General features: G+C 39.7%; 1 protein-coding gene across 2 annotated transcripts in view; it reads left to right on the plus strand.

Moving 5' to 3' along the window:
* The window catches only part of ror1 (receptor tyrosine kinase-like orphan receptor 1), a 106,524-nt gene that overhangs the window by 74,816 nt on the left and 8,484 nt on the right, over positions 1-23,224 (plus strand). For both annotated transcript variants that reach the window (XM_026323813.1, XM_026323814.1), the window contains 3 exons: positions 3,533-3,823; positions 4,007-4,040; positions 21,998-22,125. In XM_026323813.1, the coding sequence (XP_026179598.1) occupies positions 3,533-3,823; positions 4,007-4,040; positions 21,998-22,125 (453 nt within the window). The remainder of the gene's footprint in view (positions 1-3,532; positions 3,824-4,006; positions 4,041-21,997; positions 22,126-23,224) is intronic.

Consider the following 23,224-nt stretch of genomic DNA (forward strand, 5'->3'; position numbering starts at 1 on the left):
ATGTAACAGCAGACCCCCATGACTTTGTGTTGATAGTTGCTAAGTAAAATCTAAATGAAAACACACACCCCCACACACTGAAGTGAGCTTGGACAACCTGTCATGTACACACACTCAGATAAATGTATCACCCAGTAGCAATGACCTTGTTTTGCTAGTGTGTGTATTTACACACCTCTGTGATTTGTCTCAGCATGCTCAGTCACACATCACATACATCAAATCTAACACCATGTCCTCCAAGTTCGGTGACCTTTTTTAAGGAATCAGTTTTTGTAGTGTGTTATGAAAGATTTTATTACTTTTTGTTTGATGAGGAATACAATGACAAAAGCACAAGTGGACATATACAGTAACCAAAAAACCCGGAAATACATATCAACCAAGGTGACAGCACCAGTTCAGACACAGCTCCAGCTCCAGACAGAGTCATAGAGTGAGCAGTAAATAATAATTATTGATTCTACTATTTATCCCTCACCAAATCAAATTTCCTATCAGGTAATTAAGAGAGAACAAATAATTATAGCAACTATATGTCTCGAAATCTGAAGGCATCCACACGTCAGGAAATAAAATTGCAATAGCACAATATAATGATTATCGCCTAATAGAGACAGCAAAAAGCTGTGCACATGAATGTTTGTTTGTGAGATTTAAAAAACTAAAAATACTTTATCCAACATATAAAAAGATTCCTAAAAAGAAAATAAAAACAAATTTATAATACATTTTTCCAATGATCAGTACTGTTTCACTCTAATAGTATTTTACCATTGAGGTCATGGCACTTGGATATGTAAGGTTAGCAAGTTGTTTGAGTTGGCTATTGCCAGTGTCAACAACACAGCAGCAGAGTGAAGTTTAAATAGAAAGTATTGCTATCAAGCCACATGCTTGATACGGATGGACTGCAGTCATGTCCTCCAGCTCTGGTGGTTGTGTGAAGAAATTTCAGTTGATTACAAATGGTAATGTAATCTGACTCAACAGATTAAATTAAAAGGTGAAGCAAAAAACAAAATAGAAAAACAGCTGAGTAAACACATTATGAAAGAAAACAAAACAAATGACACTAATTAACTGCAGAAGCTGCTGCGTCCAATATTGTTTTCATTCACTGGAGCTGGCATTTCCAAGGCGTACTGAAGCAAACATCAAATACACTGGTCTCTGTCTATGCATACATGGTGTCTATATGATTATGGTGAGAGTTGAGGAGTAAGTAGATGGGGAGAGACAGTAAAGAGTATAAGGAATGGATGGTGATCTAAACATTTTCTCAGTGTTGCAGGAGGTTTTCTCTGCAGAGCTGGAAGGTGGAGAGAGCTGTATAAATAAGGGAGACTGAGAACAGATGAAGTGAGAAGTGGGTGAGAGGGGGGAGAAGTGAGGGGGAAATGGTAGCGTGGTCAATGGTGGGAGACTCCTCACATTGTCACACACTTGTTAATACCACATTGCTCTGTTAAGCCTGAGGCTTTAGGGAGGACAGTGTGTGTTGTACTGTATATTCTGCCGAGCACGCACACACACACACACACACTGACGCTGTAGGCCAGGACAAATGTGCTCACTTCACTTTTTAACAAACACGTCAAAGACACTCATTTTGCACGCCTCGTTACAGGCATCAGATGAGCTGTACACACAACCACAAGGGTTGATATGGTGACAGAGAGCACCAAGTAAGGGCACAAGTATTCCCCAGCCAAAGTGCATGTGAAACCCTCTCCTTCCATGCCTCTCTCCTACGTCAATATTGGTGAGGTCTGTGGCCAACAATTTCTGTAACTTTCCAAAACTGACAATCCACCATTCATACACTTCATCCAGTGATCACCCAAGTGTGTGGAGGCGAGGAAGTATTCAAAGTCTGACCTTCTCTGTCTTATCTGTCATCTTAGTTGTCATATTTTACTGTGTGTGTTCAAACCCTATTAATGCTTTCCAGGAAAGACCATCCAAAAGTGGATGTCCCCATAGATATATTAAAATAATGTTTTGCCCTTTTGTATGAAGTCTTTTTACTCCATCAGTTGTGGTTATGTGGAATAGCTAAAACACTTCCCCCTTTTGATTTTGTCCATTTACGCCGTTCCAAAAAAGTTTATTCAGAAAAGATGACCATGTCCTCAGCACTGTTGACTAAAAAGAAGAAAGACATTGTGCTGTTTCTGCTGAGAACGGAAAGTAGAAAGAAATCACAGCTCAACCTCAGCCAAGACCACAACTTCTAAAATAATACTCCAGTAATATTAACACCAGCTCACTGTGGTTTATAAAGGGTCTTTTGACAGCAGTCACATGCCAGAAATCTAAGCAAACATCTGACAACCAGTCAGGTGTCATGACCCAAACTGCATGTCAAACAAAAACCAATCTGGGAGAAATCTGGCCTGATTTTAATATTAGTTATGGGGGGGTGTGACACGTTCGGGTTTAATCTGTGAAGTGAATAACTGCTGCTTTGATAGAGAAGCACAACAGCTTCATGACAAAACCCAGTAAATGTATAAAAATATATGGTATTACACGTACCATGTATATACTGTAATCAACAACAGAGGACATGTTAGGAGACACCAGTGCCACTGCAGGGAAACCCTGGTTGGGAAATGTTTTGGTAGTGACGTGTTCATCTACTTCACAAGCAACATTCCTGAAAACTCTTTTAAAGTCATCTGACATATGCCTCAAAAACCCAAAGCAGAAAGCTATAATATTTAGATTTGTTTAGTTTAGTGAATAGATGGTGTAAGTGATTAATTTGGACTGCACAGTAAAAATGCAAATATATCAGTGCGCTTGCATTAAAAAGACGTGTGGCTCTAATTCTACTCCTCAGCCTCTCCATGCACACACACTGAAGTTCATCTGACTAGTGTTTGAGATTCCCCTGTCTGTGCTTTTCCTCTTTTTGTTTGTTTTGGCTGGTTTGTGTAACCAGGAGCATTTCAGCATACCTAACTTGGGTTTTGGGGTTGAGGGAACTTTCCAGAGGTTTTTCATGACACTATACCAATGTTTTTCCTGCACATTAAACTCTTAGGTGGCCCTCTAGATGTTTTTTTTCTGACCACCTTGAAGAGAAATCCGGTCCTGGATATGATGCAGAAGATTTTTTTTTTTCAGCACCCTCTAAGCACATCATCACATTGTGTTATTATAGTGGTTTCTGATGTATTATTTTCATTTCTTGCCATTGTTCATTATTTTCTTCTCCAAAAACGTACCCACAACAAAGGTGTTGTTGCCTCATAAGCTCATACAAGTGGAGTAAAACCCTCTTGCGTCATACAGTCATGATGAAAAGTGAAATTAGGTGTCACCGCAGTGGAAACTTGCAAAGCCAAGTTTTGAATATGTATGCCTGAAAACACAGAGTTGCTTTACCACTATGATTTAAATCTGGGTCTAATGTAATACAATAATCCAGTGCCATAGTTTATTCTCATCATTTTATTTAAGCCTTTTGCTTTCTCTTTATCTAAATTTTCTTTCCTTCCACCTCTGCCTCTGTGTCTTCAAGGGCCCTTCTTCATCCGACTTGAAGCTCCCATGAACAACATCACCACCTCTCTAGGACAAACAGCTGAGCTCTTGTGTCGCGTGTCTGGCAACCCGCCACCCACTGTGCGTTGGCTGAAGAACGATGCCCCTGTCGTGCAGGAGCCACGCCGGGTGTCCTACAGGTCCACGCTATACGGATCCCGCCTCCGCATCCGCAACCTGGACACCACCGACACAGGCTACTTCCAGTGTGTGGCCACCAACACCCAGGGCACCGTGTCAACCACAGGCGTGCTGTTTGTCAAATTTGGTAAGACGAGTTAGCATGGTGACAGACACAGTTTCTGTGTTCAGCTGCCCCCTCTGGCTTCTTTTTACAAACATTTGTCTCAGACGAGTATCACTTGTAGCTGGCAGCTTGCACACAGAAAGAATCTGGGAACAATATTGTTTATCCTGTTGTAAAATTCTTCTTTCTTCTTTTTTTTTCCAGATCCACTCCCTACGTCTCTGCCTGGAAGGCCAACGTAAGTTACTTTTCCCCTAACCAGTTTTCTCTCTCAGGCTGTCTCTGCTGTACTTCGCAGAATGTAGTGTGGGGTATGACAAAGGTGTTTTTGAGCGCTGGTCAGAAGTTGATCACAAGATACTACGTGTCCAATTTCAGAAGTGATATATTTGCATATCTTCATGGATGCTAATGTATGGGTTCTTCATTTTGATGAGAGAATATCATGCAAATTTACTTTGGCTCTGGATGACAAATGCAGCTTTGTTTTTATCTTACACTTTTCATTGTAATTCATTGGCTTCTTGAAAAGAAGCACCATAAAAATTAACTGTAGTCAGAATGTGGACAACTTGGACTGTTGGGTGTCAATGGTCATTAATCCTAAATTGTGGCTACACACTATAACACACTATAAGGAGTCTGTAGCACACTGGTCTTACTATTGGTGAAACTGGTTTAATTTTAGTTTTAGCCAACTCTAGTCAGAAAACAGGCAGTGACTCACAAATTCGAAATCTGTGCTGTGAATTTAATTGCATTCGTCTGATTTCAGAGCTGTAACTAAGTTGCTGTAATTACAAGTGAATGTCCTGTGTCTACTAGTGAGTTTAGCTGATTAACTAAAATCTCCCTCAAAGATTTCCAGCATTAAAAGTGTGGTTTTTAGTATATAATGTTTTACCAAAACCAAACACTGTCCTGATCTCTGAACATGATCCCATCTGTCAAATTAAGGAGAGTCATGAGCAGCAAATAAGACCAAAAAATACAAAATATTTTAAAAAGTTATGAAAAAATTGACATTCCTCTAAAACATTTTCATGTGGTTTTCAGTTTCAATACTGCGGCCTAAATTAAAATTTAGTTTGTGTCTGGCGAGCTTCCTTTGCTCTGTTTTGGTGTCTCCTCACATTATGGAATAAAACTCTATGAACTTTCTCAGCTCGATGGATTCTTGGAGCATCAAAGAAGTTAAGCTGGATAGTGACATGATGCCAAGGCTCATCGCCATGTTCCATGCAGCGTTCTGTGAATCAAAACTGCTGGCACAAAGGGACTATCAGACACTTAGTGAATCCACCCGCACGCCGAGATGAGTATGATGTGCACAGTGTGCACACATTAGAGCCATGCACGAGTTCTCCTTCCCAACATCTGTTTCGGCCATTCCTTTGTTTACGTGTTTTTGATTTTTAATTAAAAGCTTTAATTAACTGAAGAAATCATAGTCCAATTTCTAGAGGGACAATAAAAAAGAAATTTCACAATATAGTAGTGCAGATAGGAAATAAACTAAAATGGAAAATTAAAGAAAAAAAATAGGAGGATGTAGTTTTTGCTTCAATTTAAAAGTTGACATAAAAGATTATTAGGATGCCGTTCCTTGACATGTATATATTATGATGTTAGAAACTCATGTCTCAAAAATTAGATTGCAACATTCTGTTTCAAAAGACTTAATATCTAGTCTACTAATCAATACCTGGACATTTTAAAGTCTTCATACTTTGTTATTGAAAACTTTATATCATCTTGAATCTTTTCTTCTTCTGCTTTCAAGAAATAGTGCATTTTTATTATATACTATAAAAGTTTATAAAGGGCTTCAAAAAACCTACACCCATAAATTATGTGGTACTGCATGTGGTACCATAAAAATCACATTGGTGAATTTTAGTAAAACACTTTATTACAGTAAGTTAAATCCTGCAGATTCATGCCTAGTTTTTAAGACGCCTTTGATCTTTCTAGGGTTCAAACTCTTTAAGACACAGCTTTAACAGACCACAGTACGTTTTATTGTTCAAGCATACCTTTGTTTGTTTTTTTTGTTTTTTTTTTTGTTTTGTATTGTTTTTTCAAAAATGAAAGTGTGGCAGTTTTGCAAAGACCAGTCATGCAATCTTGAGTCTCATTACAGTGGTTACAGCCTTCATTTAAATAGACAGGGGCCTCCTTTAACGGTGGCAGAGCTGAACTGATCGCTGCTGCTGCTGCTCATCATTAGTGTCACAGCCAACTTATTAGCAGTAAAGTCACTGTGGCAGCCATCTAGGAGACAGGGTCACCTAATGATGACACATGATGACCTGTGTCTGCTTACCTCATAGTGCAGCTGTACAAATGTCAAAAAGTCTGCTCCAGGGTTTTGAGGAGACATCTGGTGCAGACATTTGTCAGAGTAAATGAAATATATTCATTTGCCTTCCACCACATTTTATCCTCTCTCCACTAAGCAAGTGAGCACAGTTACCTCCATTTTCTGGGCATAAATTAGCCACAAATATTGCTTACAAATTTGCGGAAAAATTTCTTACCACCCACCTAACATTGACTTCCTCTGAATATCTTCTGTGTTGTCCTTGCTACAGTCTGTGCCCTGATTTCTTCCTCTCCAAGTACGCACTCTGTCGGGTTCAGGACATTACTGGGTGTCTGTGTGTGTGTGTGTTTGTATATACCTGTATCCTCAGGGGGTTTTTGAGAGTAGCCACAGGCAAAATTCAACACTGACAGCCTGGAATCTTGTGTCCAAAGTAACCGCATGAGACCAGAGATGTAAAGCAGAGAAACAGGAAGGAGGAGACATGAGGATGATCGAGATAGACAGAGAAAGAGGGAAGACATGGTGGAAAGTTTGAAACATGAACTTCTACATAAGCACAGACACTGTAGATTCCCAAGTATTTCTTCCAGAGCTGTCTTCAAGTCTTTTCAAGCATGTCTATGTGATGTGTAATATCATTCATGAGAAGTTTATAAGTCAGGTCCAAAGTCCTTCAAGAAGAGTCCAAGTCATGTTTTCAGACATATGCTGCAAGTTAGAATGAATGTCTCTTTGGCTTTTGGATTCTGATCATTCAATGACACACTGGTATTTTTGTTCCAAAGCTTATAGTGTTTTACTTAGTCAAGACCAAGTCCTTTGAGTATGGAGGCCTAATAATTAAATATGTAAGATATTTGCCAATTCAGTATTTCTTGTTTTTTCTTTTTTTATTTTCTTTGGTTTGAAGACTTTACGATCCATTAACACACCTAAAGCATTTTAATGAACACACTATAGCTTGATAGTGTGGCCCATAAAAAGTGTGGTACCATAGTGTGATTTTTATGGAGATTGTTGCCATTTTTGCCATTAGTTATCACTAAATAAGAGAAAAATGAGCGTGTTACCCATGCTCCTCCTCCTTCATTCTCCTTCCCCCATCATCCTCCTCCCTCCCTTTCCTCCCTTCCTTGGAGATGTTTTCATAGAACCAGAACAAACACAGAGTGAGGGGAAAAAATCTCGCCTGCCAAAACGAGACCCCCAATTTTCTCCATCTCTCTCTGTACCCTGCCACACTTCCTTCATTTGCAGAAAAAAAGAGTGAGTGAAAGGGAGAGAAAGAAAAGCAGTGGTAGCAGCGTAGGAGGAGGATGGTACCATTAACACTCAGTGGTACATGTTCTTCAAATTGCCCACATTGTGTCAGAACATGCTAAAACTGTCGGTGATGCAATTACACAGTCTGTTCTTAATCTTTTCATTTTGTCTTTTTTTCTTAGACTCATTTGTGCAATTAAATTAAACAGCAGAAATAATGAGCTCTTCTCACGTTTGGCAGGTGGGGCTGAAACTTGCTCTTTTTTTTTTTTTTTTACTGGTAATTTCATTGTTTTTTTCTTTCGTATTCTGTTACAGATACCTGGATTAGACATGCAGGAATTCATCAGAGTATATCAAGACTGATATAAAATCTTTGCAGCCTTTGTAGTAATTTTAATACAGCTCCTCAGTGAAGCACTATGTGCATGCTGGGGTTTGGCAAAGCATGGCACATGGCTTGTAGACTGTGAAAAGCCCTGTTAAGATGCAGTTTATCGTTAAAGCAACGATTCTCATATTTTCAACAGACATTAACTGTATAATGTGAAATGTGTTTCCTGTAGTGCACTGCCTGCACAGAACCAATCAACCATCTGGTGAACATAGTGCAGTATAGCATCTAAATTGCCTGATATTTCCCTTAGTATTTGGTAAAGCCAAAAAACACAGCTGTGCGAGAGACAATATTAGACTTCCATTCGTCAGGTGGTCGGAAACATGAGTCCAAATAAATGCTAATGTTGTTAATGTGGCAGGATAAATGTAAAAGGTTGTTTCTGCTGTTCCCAGTCGGCCATAAAGCCAGTTATTACAGTTTTAACTTCATTATTTCATAATTTCTCTATTTTCAAAAAGCACAGCTCCTTTTATATTTCTAAAAACTCCGACGTACTGGATGCAGAAAGTTTTAATCTGACAGCGGCGATAAACAGACTTCTGCAACACGGCCGCTGATCCCAGAGTCTCTGTCTGTGTTTATAATAGAGGGTTTTCTCTCTGTTTGAAAAGATTAATACCACTACACCCTGGCTGTCAAGGCTGTTTAAATTTCTCAAAACTTTCCCGACCACTTTTCTCTCAGCGCTGGCAAAAAAAGCAATTACAAAAATAGCTGCTTTTCTTCCCTCCTTCCCTCCTTTCCCTCCCGTGCCTCTCTGCTCTCTCCTCCGTCCACTCTGTACTGGAGAATGAAGGAGAGACGTTTTTAACAAAGAACAGATTCTCTCTGCACTGCTTTTTTTTCTGACCGTTTTTGTCTTTGCTCTAACCTTTCTGCACTTTACTTATTTTCAATCATTCATGACATTTGCATCAACATTTGCCTTTTTGAAAAACATTTTTGACAGTAATTGTTGAGAATGTGCTCTGCTGATCCTTTTGTATCATTTCAAACACTAAAATGCCTCATTTGACCAATGTTTTTCTCCCATATGTCAATTCAAACCGCTTTTGACTGTAAGCCCAAGAACCACACATGCCTGCAAAGTGGTGCTTTATTATGTATAGGTATCTATGTAATATAGTAAGTCCTTTGTTTATTTGTTGTAACTAATTTACTAGTTGAAATCTTGTTTGGGTGTAATTTGAAGACTCAATAATTGCTTTAATTAGGTGTGTTTAATAAACACACATATACAGTACAATATGCTGTAACTTTTTCTACAATTTTGTTTGTTTATTTTCTGTGTGTGCGTGTGTGCGTGTGTGCGTGTGTGTGTGTGTGTGTGTGTGTGTGTGTGTGTGTGTCGCTGTGGGGCACAAAAATCAGCCAACATGCAGCGGATGACTCGCTAATTAGCCAGCTGTCAGCAAACTGGATTAAATTGACCTTGTAGCTGACGTGACAAAAAGACTGTGGGGCCCACACTCCCATCAGCCCACTGGCAATCCAATTATCCAGCCAAAGCATCAAAGAGTTAAAAACAAAATAATTTGACTTTGTATGGACAGGACTGTGGCGTGTGTGTCTCACCCACAGCGACGCAGGAGTTGATTGACAAATTAGTTTAAGGAAATAGTTTCTAAAACCTGTAATGACTTGAAGATGTCACACTAAGTTGATCTTGGAGCTTGCTCAGACCTGTTTAAAGGTATTAGGCTCTAAAATACGTGTGTACTGTAATCTTAAGAGATTGATTGATACCCTGAAACCTCTTATCTCTTAGCTTTTCTATTCTACTGCAGCTGTTGTGAAAGGCTTGTACTTACAACATCTGTGTTATTAACATATGATTTATTAAGACGACAGGTACAGTAATTATACAATCAGTGCCAGGGACTGCCTTGTGTTCTGCAACTGTCGGAGGATAAAAAGATACCGTCAAGCGCTTTATCTAGCATCGATCTTCAAAGCATCCAAGAATCCTCACTGATGAAATCTCAAAGCATTTAAAATACTTAAGCTGCAATTAATTTCTTAAATGAGATAATTATTTAAGAAATCTATTGCATACATTTTGCTTTCAGCTATAACTTTCACCATTGCTGTCAACATCTAGGCCGACGGGCAAACCAAGAGTGACTGATCTGATCAGCCGGCTCACATTGGCAGCTACATGTCTTCAAAAATACAAGTCACTGCAAAGAAAATGTCTCACAGTACCAGTAGACTACATTGCCCATAGTACATTAGTTACTTGCTGAATGTCATTTTAAATGTAATGAGGACGAGGGCAAAGCTGACTGGATGTCTTTGAGGTTCTGAAAGTATTAGCTATTGCACAAACACACATCAGTGGCTTTTTCATATTTATTGTAGATACCCTGCAGTCCTTTTTGTGGTATTTACATTTTTAATGTGCCACCTTTGTGAAATACAAGGTAATTGAATTTTGACTTGCCAACCACAGCCTTCTTCTTCTACCTGCACCTCTTAATTGACTGTTTTCCACACAAAACTGACTCGTGGAAGCTGCGGGTACCTTGGGAAATCTGCTATAAACTATACTTGTATTTCTTCCTATTACCTATTATGCCTCTTTATAGATGTGGTTTAGCATTCTAGGAAATGCAGTTAATCACATTCTTTTTGAAGGTTTTACGTGAAAATGAACACCAGTTTCATGGCTGTGTGCAAAGCACAGCGACTGGAACGGCTAGCCAAACGTCTGAAGGTAACCAGCACCACTAAAATGCACCTATTAACAGGTTGGATCTTGTTTATTTAATCCACACAAAAACCAAAATGAAAAAAACACAATCCCCTGGTTCCCTGGCGACCTCACTCTGCCATCAGACTGCAGGAAGTCATTGCACTTGGCCAACAAATAGTCCAGCAAAAAAAATCCCCTGTAAAGCTACAAATTGGCATTTTGAACTTGCACAGTTAAGCTTCACTAACTGCCTGCTGCCTGTAGCTTCATGTTTAAGATGCAAGCATAAGAATGGTAAGAATCTTCTTATCTGATTCTCAGCAAGACAGCAAATATTCATATTTCCCAAAATGTTGAACTGTTGCTTTAAATGAATGTGCATAAATGTAACACTATAGCTGTGCTGGCGTTGCCTGTTTGATAAATAACAATCTGAAATGAAGCAGAAAAGTCTGAAGTGGTGCTTTCCTGACGTCTGTCCTGATCAAGGACACCTAAGTCATAAATGCAGATTTGAACCCAAGTCCACTGTAAAAACCATCCTCCTCTCTAACCCCACCACCCTGCTGCCTGCGGTAGTCTGTGAGTGCTGTTTTTGGTCACAATCAGCTTTTAACTCAGACTGTGAACTTTTATGTGCTGTATTGAGAAACTCTGGATTTTGGTTTCACTTCTCCACACCTCACTGCCAGTGCCTGTGGTTCTCAGACACTGGCCAGAATATATGATGATTTACCTCACACCACAAGCATCACACCCTTTCAGGCTGAGGGGATGACAGGCCCACTCAATTTTTGGATTCACTACTCCTCTACCACATGCTGATCCACTTTAGCACTCCACATCCGACTAACCCAGGGGGTTCTGTTAAGCTTATTTCATTTTTGGGATCCAGTTAAAAAAAAACTCACTGAGATACCTTTCAGAGCTGCCAACAACAGGCTCTGTACCCATGGAGTTTTCTCCACTCTTCCTTTAACCCAGAGTGAGGGCAATAGCTGTTGCAGGATCCCCATATAACCTTGTGGTCCTGCAATGTGTGGGTTATTACACTGAACCCACACAAAAACAAAGACAGCCCAAAAACACTTTTTCACCTCTGTGCTCAGACGTTGCACATTCACAGTAGACTGGAGCTTATTTTGTGTCACTACGGTTTTAGCCACCCGCAGTGACACAAATGCACGTCTACATAAAGCACTGCACACGCAGTTACTCTTACAAACCCTATCTGTCACACATGTTTAGTTAAGTCCTCGGCGGGGCTTAATTGCCATCTCGTTGTGGATTCTTTTTAGCGCAGTGCTGATTGATTGGGGATCAGGATCCTAATATGGCTCATCGGGGACAAGCCCTTTGACATGGCCTGGTCCCAGGGCACAGGCACTGTTTGAAACCTGAGATCCCACCAGAGCACTCTCCCCCCAGTCTGGATGCCTCTCTGCTAAATGCTGCCCAAGCTGGGGGCTTCAGCACATAAAGGCAGATGAATGTGAACACACACGGGGACTCTGTCATTATGTTTCGATGGCTTAAACCATTAAAGCATTTTACATTGTTAGGCTTTAGTAAGGGTGGAAGCTGGTCATCACCTGCTTTACCACACACCATGAGTTTCTTACACAACTCATTACAAACAGGGCTTTCACACTCAACATGGACAGGGCCCACTTCCTGTTTCCTGTTTCCCAGAATCCCCTGTCTCTGTCTGCTGGTGATCCTGTTGGCAGGTCTGGTCAAGGTCAGGCTTAAAAAAGTGTGTGTGCATTTTTGTGAGCGTTTCTCCCTAAGGGTTACAAGGTCTAGATGGGGGTATGTGGGGCTTCCCTGAACTCTGCCCTAAACCTCCCATGAACACACACATTTCTTCCCAGGAAAAAAAAAAAAAAACATGCACGCAGACAAGCATGCACAGAAAGTGTTCTTTCTTTGCCCTTGGTGGTGGTGGAGGAGCAGTGTGTCAGAGAAACACAGGGAGGCACAGTGTACCTTGAGTATTTCCAAGTATAAATAGAGGCTTTTGTGTGCAGTTTAGACTTATATCCTCCGAGTCTGAGCCAGGGGATATTTAGTCAATTATCGACCTTAATAAGATTAATGCAGCTTGATATTACAAGTGTTAGAGAGGAGCCCCTTTCTCTCAGGCACTTAAGGTCAATTTAAATATCAGTTATGTAGTTATTGGTTCTGGCGTCCACCAAATTTCATGCATATGATTAGGAGATGGTTTGGCTGGTAATAAAGCAGAAAGTCATGACTCTAAGTTTAGGTCCAGCCTCTTCCTCAGAGAAAGTTTATACAAGAAACACAGTTGCATGTCAAATCTAATTACATGAAAGCTAATGCAGTAATTGTTACAGATTTTCATTACAGGCATCTTGCTCTACAGAGATAAAGCAATAAAAGTGGGATGAAGATAGATATTATCATATAGACACACACATCACAACTGACATATTATCAAAGTCATTTCAGTTCATCTGTTTAGTTTGACATCAGGGAGGCAAACTGTGATGCTTAAAATATAATTAGTGTCAACAGGCTTATGACCTCTTGATGACCTCATCATTTGGTCTTTGACAGATCTAATCCTTAAACCTAGTCTTAAAGTGACACAAAAGTAAATTGTGTAGATGTAGAGAGGTCAACATTTTAGCCACTGAGGGTAAAATAATTTATTGAAAAAAAGCACAGTTTAATTTCTGTCTTGCTGAACCAGTTCACTCCAGTTTTTCTGTATAGCCAAAATAATTTTCACACACTGACATGTCAGTGCTCAGTGTAAGTATCTCTGAATCTTCATATTTAATGATGATGAAAACTTTGTTGAGATGCTACAGGAAATAATGCAAAACTGTTTTAAAAAGCACTTTGATCAAAAATAGGTTGTTTATCTGCATATACCTGTCCTTTTTGGGACTGCATGTTACTTTATCCTCTTGGAAACCTTCAAGATGTGTGTTTATAGTCCTGTTTGTGACTTTTGGCCAAAGTAAAATCTCCAAACTTGTTCACACAGCAAGGGAAGAATGTCACTAATCTGATTGTGTGTGACATTTAGTGCGTACCTGGGGTCATTTGAGATCGACTTTACTGTTGTGCCGACATTCCTTCAACATTTCTCCAAACATCTTCTGAAATTTCATTGTCGGATGTCGGTTTTATTTGTAGAATGACAAAGTGATAATTGTAGGTCACATATATAGTAGAGCTTTTCCTGTCAAGAAAAAGCTGAACTGTAAAAGTCATTTGTAAAGAGTCATCAGTAAGTCGTGCAGCGATGAGGCTGCAGAGAATGCATGAATTCATGAAAGCAGAGTGTTTGTGTTCCAAGTACCTGCATCGATATCTGGCATGATGATTTGTTCTTGAACTCATAACAGAAAACTGATCCATCAGGCAAAACCTCACAAAGCGACTTATCAACAGTTGATTAGCAGCTTTGTTTAACTGTGTGAATGTATTAAGTTGGCCATCCTTTAATCAGACTTAAAGCCTTTTCTGTTTGTTTTTGTGCTCTCTATACACCTTTGACAGCAGCATGTGTACATGGAGGTTATTTATGGGCTCCAAAATGTGACTGTGTTTTCTTTCCCAACAATACATGTCTTCAATGCCTCTTACTCACTGTTATCAAGGATTATTCCACTTTCCTCAGGAAGACTGTTCAAACGTGTGTATTCTTGTTCCTTAAGCACCGTCAGTAGCCAGTCAGCCAAAACATGTGTCCTCCTGTCTGTTTTAAGTGCCTGTATTTGTGTGTTCAGATTGGGATCTGTGATCTAGGGAATAAGCTGTTGTAAATCATGCAGGATAGTGTGTGTGTGTGTGTGTGTGTGTGAAGGCAGGGTTGCATGCTGTCTAAATCACAGAAGCAGCTTTGCTCTTGGCGATCTCTTTCCCGTGTTCTTTCTTTCTTTTGTGCTCTTTTTGCTTTTCCTGTTATTATTATTTCCACACGGACGTTTAAAAGCAGCCTGGAGTCAATTCAAGGAATGCTATTAGAAAAACTAGGCAGGAATTTTTACAACCACAAAAAAATGAAAACAAGAAGGAAGTTTGGAATATTACTCCTGAGGGGAAAATGTTTATAAAAACAGATGATAAGCTGCTTTGTTTGTAATATTCTTTTGTCAGGGCTAAAAATCAATGTCATTAATTTTAGTACATTAAAGGTCTAATTTTTAAAAGTATTTTTTCTACACTGTTGGCCCTAACGGTAAGAGAGAGATGATTAAGTCAGCTGTTATACTTGGCTGTTATACCTGATTCAAAATAAACATAGGAGGTCACTCACTAACAATTAAATAAGCAACTATTTATTAAAGATAACTCGCAATAAGCAAGCAGTATGGGTGTAGTGTGCTAACAGCAGGTGCTGATACAGCATGTAGAATGAACAGAGAATAAACTAAACAGGACTAGAGCAGACAAAACAATGCCTGAATGGCATCGGCCTACCAGGAGGGAGGGAGGGTGCCATCCTGAATGTTGACTGGCTTAGAGAGACTTCCAAAGAAGTGGAGCCAATCTGGGGCCATTCGAGGTGGGAGTGGCCAAGGAGGGAGGACTTGAAAGAGGGAGGCAGGTACTGTCATATGGTCCAGGGCCAAGACACGGTCCTTTAGGTAGCGAGCAGCTGCCACTCCTGTGATTGCACGCAGCCCTGTGCTGCTGCATTTGGAGTTTATGATGGTTCAGCTTTTCCAACTTGCCACCGCAGCTTATCGTGTGATTATAGCAGCCACAGAAACCATAGCGAAGGAAATGGGGGATAGAGCAGCTGATTTTACTGCAGTTTTCAGAATGAACAGGCAGATACAGTAAACAAAGAGAAATGTTATTGAAGCAGTAAAACCTGCTATGTTAATTGTTCCTTGTTGTTAGTCATATTGTCTACTTTAAACTTAAACATGATCTGTTTTAGCTGCATGAGGAGCTCACACTACAGGTGGATAACTGGGTACTGTAGGTGGATCACAGGTAATTGTGAAGCATTGCCATTGTTAGGTTTTTTTGTGACACCTTGTCAGATGTACAGTAAATGATGGTAACATACAGAAGCAAAATAAAAAGCAACTCTCACACACAATACATTGTTAAGCAGCAGGTGTGTCTGGCTGAACACTTTTTGAGACATATTTACCTTCCTGTCCTGCTAATTGACAGACTGATTGACACCCTGTCTCCCCTTATTGTGAACTCCTGATACCCTACAGTCCATCCTTGCATGTCAAATCATGGAATTTGTGTTAACCCTGTTATTAACACTCTTAAGCCCCTTCCACTGTCAACACTGTACAGGGCCCAAAAATGAATTCTTTTAGCAGAGTTCACTCCAGCTCTCTGTAACTGGGACTCATTCTGTGCACTGTTTTAGATAAGATCAACATTCAAGTTCCACAAGTGTAATGTTAACATAAATAAATGTGTCATTTCTTTCAAAACTCAAAAGTAATTCAATCGTAGGCAGTTTCTTCATAAAAGCTTTAGCGTTTTCCGTTCAAACCAGGCACAGGACCTGCTACGTCTTTTCTGGGAAAATTCCTCACACTCACTTGAAGTGATGCATTTTACATTTCTGGCAACAGAAGCAATTCCTTGTTTGAAATAAATCCAAGTCCAGTATACCATACTTAGCAATGAGCAACGATAGCCCTCATTTTTTCATATGGGATCACTCTGTTGATGCAGTGTGAGAGTTGATGTAAACGCCTGCAGCAAAAATGGCTGTCTGGAAAAGATCCTTCATTGGGTAGATCCATGCAAGATTGTATGTCTGTTATTTTTCTATCTATAGTATCTAATCTATTAATTATTGCTACTGTGATAAACTTTCAAGGTGGTAGAATCCTTCCCAACTGTTAAAATGCTGTTCGCTGTTCACATTTTTTTAATGTGAAGATCTTCTTGGTTTGAAAGTCCAATAAAGGCTGTAAAGTGCCGGAGTTTTTCATCCCTCCACTCTCAGTACACCTTGATTCTCTCTATCAACAGAAGCCTCTGTTGTTGCAGTCAGTTAGCAGTAGTAACATGAGGACCCAGGAGGGTCCTTCTCTTTCTCCATTGTATCCTAATGCAGTGCCTCAGTTGCCCTCACTCGCTGCTCATTCCCAGTGCGGTCACGGGCCACTGGCAGCCACACACCCCAGTCAACCTCAGCCTCTGGTGGCCATTTTGGCTCTCTGTCAGTGAGAGATCTTTACACACTGCAACCACACACATATTTCTCCGGTTTTCCTATGATAATTCAATTAGTCTGTGTACGAGCAGATGCCAACAAAAGAAGGCTGAAAACATGAATCACATGAATGCTCTACAAGTATAGCCCTGCAGTCATTGCTAGCTGTTGCAAAATGTAGTCTGCCGAGATTAAAGTGAAAAACTCAGATTTTTTTGCTGAGCACTAATTCTGTGGTACCTTTCCTAATTCTAAGCAGACATAATAATGTTGAACAGATTGTGTTTTCTCATTTTCTCTTTTTGTGTGTCAGACCTATTGCTATAGGAAACAGTCTATTAAAGACAGCAACCATGCAATTGTCTATTGTTTTCTTCCTCTCATCCTCTCTGCCCATCTGTTCATTTCCAGAGCCACAAGTGTCTTTGATTTATTGTTGGACACCTTCCCTTTAATACATACACGCCATCTCACACATGCATTGCCCTAAAAGAACCTTAAAATACACCTACAACAAACAGTACAGGTGGTTTTGCACACTTTATTAGCTCATTTATTTGGAATCACATAATTTACATCACAAATACCCTAAATAGGCTGTTCTGTTTTAGAAATTTAGTGTATTTGGCAAAGTCATCACTGATCAAAAGAAAAAACTAAACATTTGCATCTCTTGCCCTTGGCCAGATGTTAATGCATCTGGACACTAGAATAAAACTATATATCTTGTACTTTTAATGTATGTACATTAAAGTAAATATAATGCACAGCATTTTTTTTGTTTTGTTTAGGAGCTAAAAATAGCAAACACTGACAAACAATCTGACAAAGTTTCTGGTTTTCACTTTTTCTTCCAGCTTATTGTCGATTCAAAAGTCTCCACAGTTTATATTGAATATTTTCAAAATATCATCGGGAAGCTCAGAGTAAATTTAGGGACTTGGGGGGGTGATGCAGCAGCTGTGACCTCACGTCACCAGTAGCTCATCTCCTCTTCACTCAGCACCCACAACGGCTCCTGGAAACGAACCCTGAAATCTAAAATGTCATCGAGATCCGCCCCTCGCCTCCTCAGCCTCAAATCCCATCCTTTCTATATCCCCTCCAACAAAGAGTGTTGACTTTCACATCCCCTTAACCCCAAAACTCAACACAAACCCGTCATCCTCCTCCCACAGCCTGTTGATGAGAATTATTCAAGGTATGTGCTGAAGGCCTAAAGATTTTTTTCATGATCAAAACATGAAAACAACTAAATTACAGACCCCACTAAGACACATCTAAGCAAGCAGTAGTTTGTTTACTCTGGTATAAACAAATCATGTGCTACAGTAGTAATGTCACAGACTTTTTAGATTTTTTAAAAATATTTTAAAGAACATTTTAAGGAGTTTTGAGGGTAATTTAAGGAGGCTCAGAGGTCTTAGATACATAATTTTCTTTTTGGAGTCCATTGATTCAAATGCTTTATATCATTGCATATTTCAAGTCACTCTCACCTCTGTATTTTAAATCTCACAAAAAAGTATTTTCAAGTCCTGCAGCAGGGATTAACACAGACTATGAAACTAAATGTGGAAGATTTGCTCTAGCATGAACCAACATGTCACTAGCTTTGCCAAAAAGACGATATTTTGGCATTATTTAACCAACTGGAAAACTACACAGGACTTGGAATTCTTCCATCGTCTTTAATGATGCACTATGCTGTTTTTAGCCCTCTGTTTGCTTTTTATCTGCCAGTTGTCAGTGCTATCCTGTGTGACAGTCTGTGGAAAAAGTGAAGCAACGAGGCTAAAGCCGAGTCATCTTTGTAGTGGGGAGCGTCGTGTTGAGAGATGGAGTAGGTTGAGGGAACTGGCGAGTCCTGTGGAGATGGTGAGAATAGGAAGACAAGACATTTTGATTGATTACGAGTTTTAAAAGAATCCAGTTGTTCTGCCTTTGATGACAAATTGAGCTTGTTTTTGAGGATGATTAAATGTGGAGGCGACTGACTAAATCATGATTTTTGTGGGTTGAATGTTCTTCCTCCGCAACTTTAAAAGTTTTCCCTTTCCTGTCAATGGGACATTTGTCAAGACTCATCAACCGTCTAATCCTCATCTCTATGGTCAAGGAATGTGTGTGTACCTTTTACTGTGTAGTTATGTTTGGGTGTGTACATTAAATGCTAATCTCTCTAATGCTAAAGTTCACAAAAAATGTCCCACATTAATACTTTCTGGTTTTTTAGTTTGTCATCTGAACCTTTGTGTGTATACTGTATGTTATTTTAAAGAAATACTCAAGTGTAGCAGCGTATTTTATCCTGTTCCTTCCTTAAAGATATATTGCTTTTTTTTTTTTTTTTTTTGCTGAATTTCCCTTTTTTATATTGTCTAGTTTCATGATTTTTGGAATAAGACCTTTTCTCTATCAACACCCACATGACTGAAATGGAAAGTTAGATGCATCCTAGGGAGAATCAGTGTTGCCAATTCATAAATGTTGCCTAACTTCCTCAAACATCCACAAACAGCTAAACCTGATCCTGCCTCAACACTGGAACTGCAGTCTGCGTCTTAAAATCACCACCCAGGTGTAAATGTATGGAACCATTTGGATGTGAGTTGGCGGCGTGCTGGGAAAAGAGAATGGCTGCTTAGCAACTGCTTTCCTGAATAAATGTGTCCTCAGTACCTTGTTTAGTTTCTGTGGTGCGGATCGTCTTTCTGTTTAGATCTGGATTATAGATTGGGTCTTGGAGGGGAAAGCCTTTCCTTATAATTAACTATTATAAAACATTACACAGAGGGCCCGTGGTGTTGGTGTGTAAAATAAAAGGCCTGAGCAGCCTTCCACTGTTTACACAAATAGCAACCGCACTTGGCTCTCTCAGCCTGGGATTGCTTAGACACACATATGCAGAAATAAATGGATACATAGAAACAAAAGTGGTCAAAGATTTTCAGAAAACCTCAAATATCTGACAGTGATTAGTTTTCTATAGATGTGTATTTCCTACTGATGTTAATCACGTTGTAAGTCTTTTCTGCTGTATTGGACAGGATACAGACACTTTAATATGTGTCTGAGACATGGTTTTTATTCTAAGTCGACCTGGAGGAGAGTGAAAGAAATTCAAATGCTTTACAGAAAGGAGTGAGGGTTGATTTACGATTTGGACTGAGTGTGCGCAGTTTAGGTCCTTTGGACTGGCCTGAGTTGTAATTTGCCTACAGGGATCTGGCTGCATTGTGGTGGATCGTCTGCTCTCCCTTGTCATTTACTTGTCTGTGTGTGGCTTGATGTTAGTGTGGATGTGTGTGTCCACCATCCTCGGTGACGCACAACCAAGCTAACCTCTCAGCTGCCTGGGTTCACTCCAGCCCTCACTCTTTATCCTGTGTGATTTCTCGTGCTTTAGCTACATTTTCATATTCTGCTTCATCACATTCAGAATGGTAGTAGCCCCGATCTATCAACCGTCCCATTCACATAACGGCAGCTTTTTTATTGTGAGACTCTTGTCATACAGCTTTAATGTCAGAAATCATTTTCATCTAAAGAACAAGAAGCTTTTTGCCAAAGGAAAATTTGCTGAAGAGGAGTTTGTGAGTTTGTGGCTTGATGAAGAGGTGCTAAGCCATCTACAGGCACACCACAGCATGAACTCATTATTAGTGATATCCTCGTTTTACTAGGAAATTACATAGTCCAGGATAAAATCTGCTTAAGCATGTATCATGCTGTAAAATGTTACTGTATCTCTGCGGAATTGGCAGTATGCAAACCACTGCTCTGTAGACGTGATTGTGTGTTTGTGTTTTTGTGTGTGTGTGTGTGTGTCTGTGTGTCTGTGTGTCTGGAAAGCCCATTTATATCTGTACAGGCAGGGGTAGAAGGAAGGAGCTGACCTTGGCCCTTCAGTCCTGAGAGAGAGGGGGAACCTAAAGACCACATACTCACACTGCGCTTATACACCACTGGTATTACTAAAGTTGTGCAATGTTTGTGCAATGTATGTGTGCCCACACAAATGTTTATGTATTTATGTGTGGATGCCTTCACAATTGCCACCCTGTCTTTAGTTGCATCTTTAAAGCATTTCAGTGGAGTTGTAAAGTGTGTGGAGTAATTAGTGTAATTCACACATTGTCGTCACCCCTTGTAAAACTACCTGACTCTCATCAGCAAAGGCAGCAAACATGACTGGATGATAATGAAGTGCTAAGCCACCAGAAGTTAGCCACAATGTGAAATGAGGCATTGCCTCTATGTTTACAAAGTGGATGCAACAGTTTATTACTAAAATAAACAGTTTGTTAAATCATCAAATAAAATTTTAAAAGTTTAAAAATAGAGCTTTTTCAGAGTCAAAGTGTGTATATATATAAAATATCATAGTATTTTATATTTTTATTATTAATCTACCAATCTGAGCTGTAAACTATTGTTGTTTTTGCATCAAATATTTTCAAAAATGCCGCTTTCATGTCTGTGTATGTGCAGTGGCATCATACACTCTATGGTATTACCATATTTTTATTATAGTCCCCATATGGCACATAACACAGGCCAGCATGTGGTTTTTGTGTGTGTGTGTGTGTGTGTGTGTGTGTGTGTGTGTGTGTGTGTGTGTGTGTGTGTGTGTGTGTGTGTGTGTGTGTGTGTGTGTGTGTGTGTGTGTGTGTGTGTGTGTGTGTGTGTGTGCGCGCGCGCGCGCATATGTTGGTTTATATGCAGAATGAGAGAGGTGAGAGATCAAGGCAGAAAAGAAAAAAGGGAGGGAGATTATCAGATTTGAAAAAAATTGAGACGTATAGAACAACTATGTCACCTGGGAAGAATAAGGCAATAAAGTCAAGAGTCAGTGAAGGAAGTAAAAGTTCTGTCTCACTGTTCGTATGTTTCAAATTATGGCTCTCTGACGTCTCTCTGCCCTAACCAGAAATAAAGTCCAACAGCCAAACATTAATTTTTAACGCGGTTTACATCTGTGCTGTGAACTGGGATCTGTGTGCATGTGCACGTGTGTTTTAGATCTCTGCCTTTCACCAGAGTGGGACTTATCCTTAGCCAAGCAAAGGGGGGACCTCTTGTAATGGTACATGCAAGAAATGCAACCAGTGGCTTCTGTGTGATATACAAAGAGAGACTGACATCTAGTGGCATTTCTATATACTGCAGAGTATTTTGGCATCTGTAATTCTCCCCCCCCCCCTCTCCCTCTCTCTCTCGCTCTTTCTCCTGCTCCCACAAGTATAATTGTTGGAGAAAAGTGTTAATATTGTTGGAACAAATACTCCACTCCTCTGTCCTCTCTGTGTTTTGGTATGTCTTAGGGAGGACTTTGATGAAGAAGGATTCTGCCAGCCCTACAGAGGCATAGCCTGTGCACGCTTCATTGGCAACCGCAGCATCTTTGTTGATTCGTTACAGATGCAGGGGGAAATCGAGACCCAGATCACAGGTGAGAAACCAGAAATCTGTTTAAGCTGGTTTAACCCTATTTTTTTTGCAAAATCATCAATTTTGCTTCTGGTGAATCATCCAAATCTGTCATCTGTTATATAATAGTTGACATTCATTCATAATGTGCAAGTACACTTTAGTATTTTGTTTGAGTGTTTGTAGATTTTGAAACTTGTCTCTATATATTTTAAATTTATACATTTATTTAAAAATATATACAGCTACATTGACTGTTACCACATTAGCAAACCCATTGCTTTAAAAGGCAGACTAGTTGATCTCATCTCATGGCATACATTATATCTGACAGGAAATACTAACAGTCTGCTTTCATCAAGTGAGTTCAGCAATTCAACCATTTAGCAGTTCTTTCCAAAGCCTGCTCACATATGTCTTCAGCAACCAGGGCAGACAGAGCACGTTTGCAAAGCTGCATACCTTAAATCAGTAAAAACCTTCAAATGAGGACTGTTTAGAAGGTAAGCCTTAATTAATATGCGGTAGGAAGAAAACTGGAAATCATTCATGTGGTCCAAAGGAAGTTCATCAGGGTCACCACTCAGTGAAACGCACATATGGCTCAAATACTGTTTCTACGTCTGTGTTTCTGCTTCTGTATTTTTATTTTGTGTTTGCGTGCATATGTCCTCAGAGGTCAGGTTAATGCAGATGTTATTGATTACATCCGTGCAGCTGTCAGTGGCCATGAACCCAGACTGTAATCTGAAACATCAAGGACGAAGGATAATTAAGATTCATGATGCTAGAGAGTCATAATAAGCCGACAGTAAGACTGTTATTCATACATGTCATAGCCAGAACATCCACATTCGGTAGCTATTTAACCATCCCAAACGCTTTTGGGTAACTGCCAACTTTATGTATTCACTTTTTATTCCTTGTCTTTTCCTCCACCCTGCACAGAGCAGCCTTACTGATAATGACAACCACAGGAAAGCATATGTTTGCAATAACTTCAGACTATGGCTATGAATCATTTTAAACTGCAGCTTTCGTTGTCAGTCTCCCTCTTTGATCATTGAAGTGTGTAGATGCTCAGCACAGGGTAAAATTTTTTTAATTTTCTTTTTATGTAT

This window comes from Mastacembelus armatus, chromosome 4, assembly GCF_900324485.2.
Source record: "Mastacembelus armatus chromosome 4, fMasArm1.2, whole genome shotgun sequence".
NCBI lineage: Eukaryota > Metazoa > Chordata > Actinopteri > Synbranchiformes > Mastacembelidae > Mastacembelus > Mastacembelus armatus.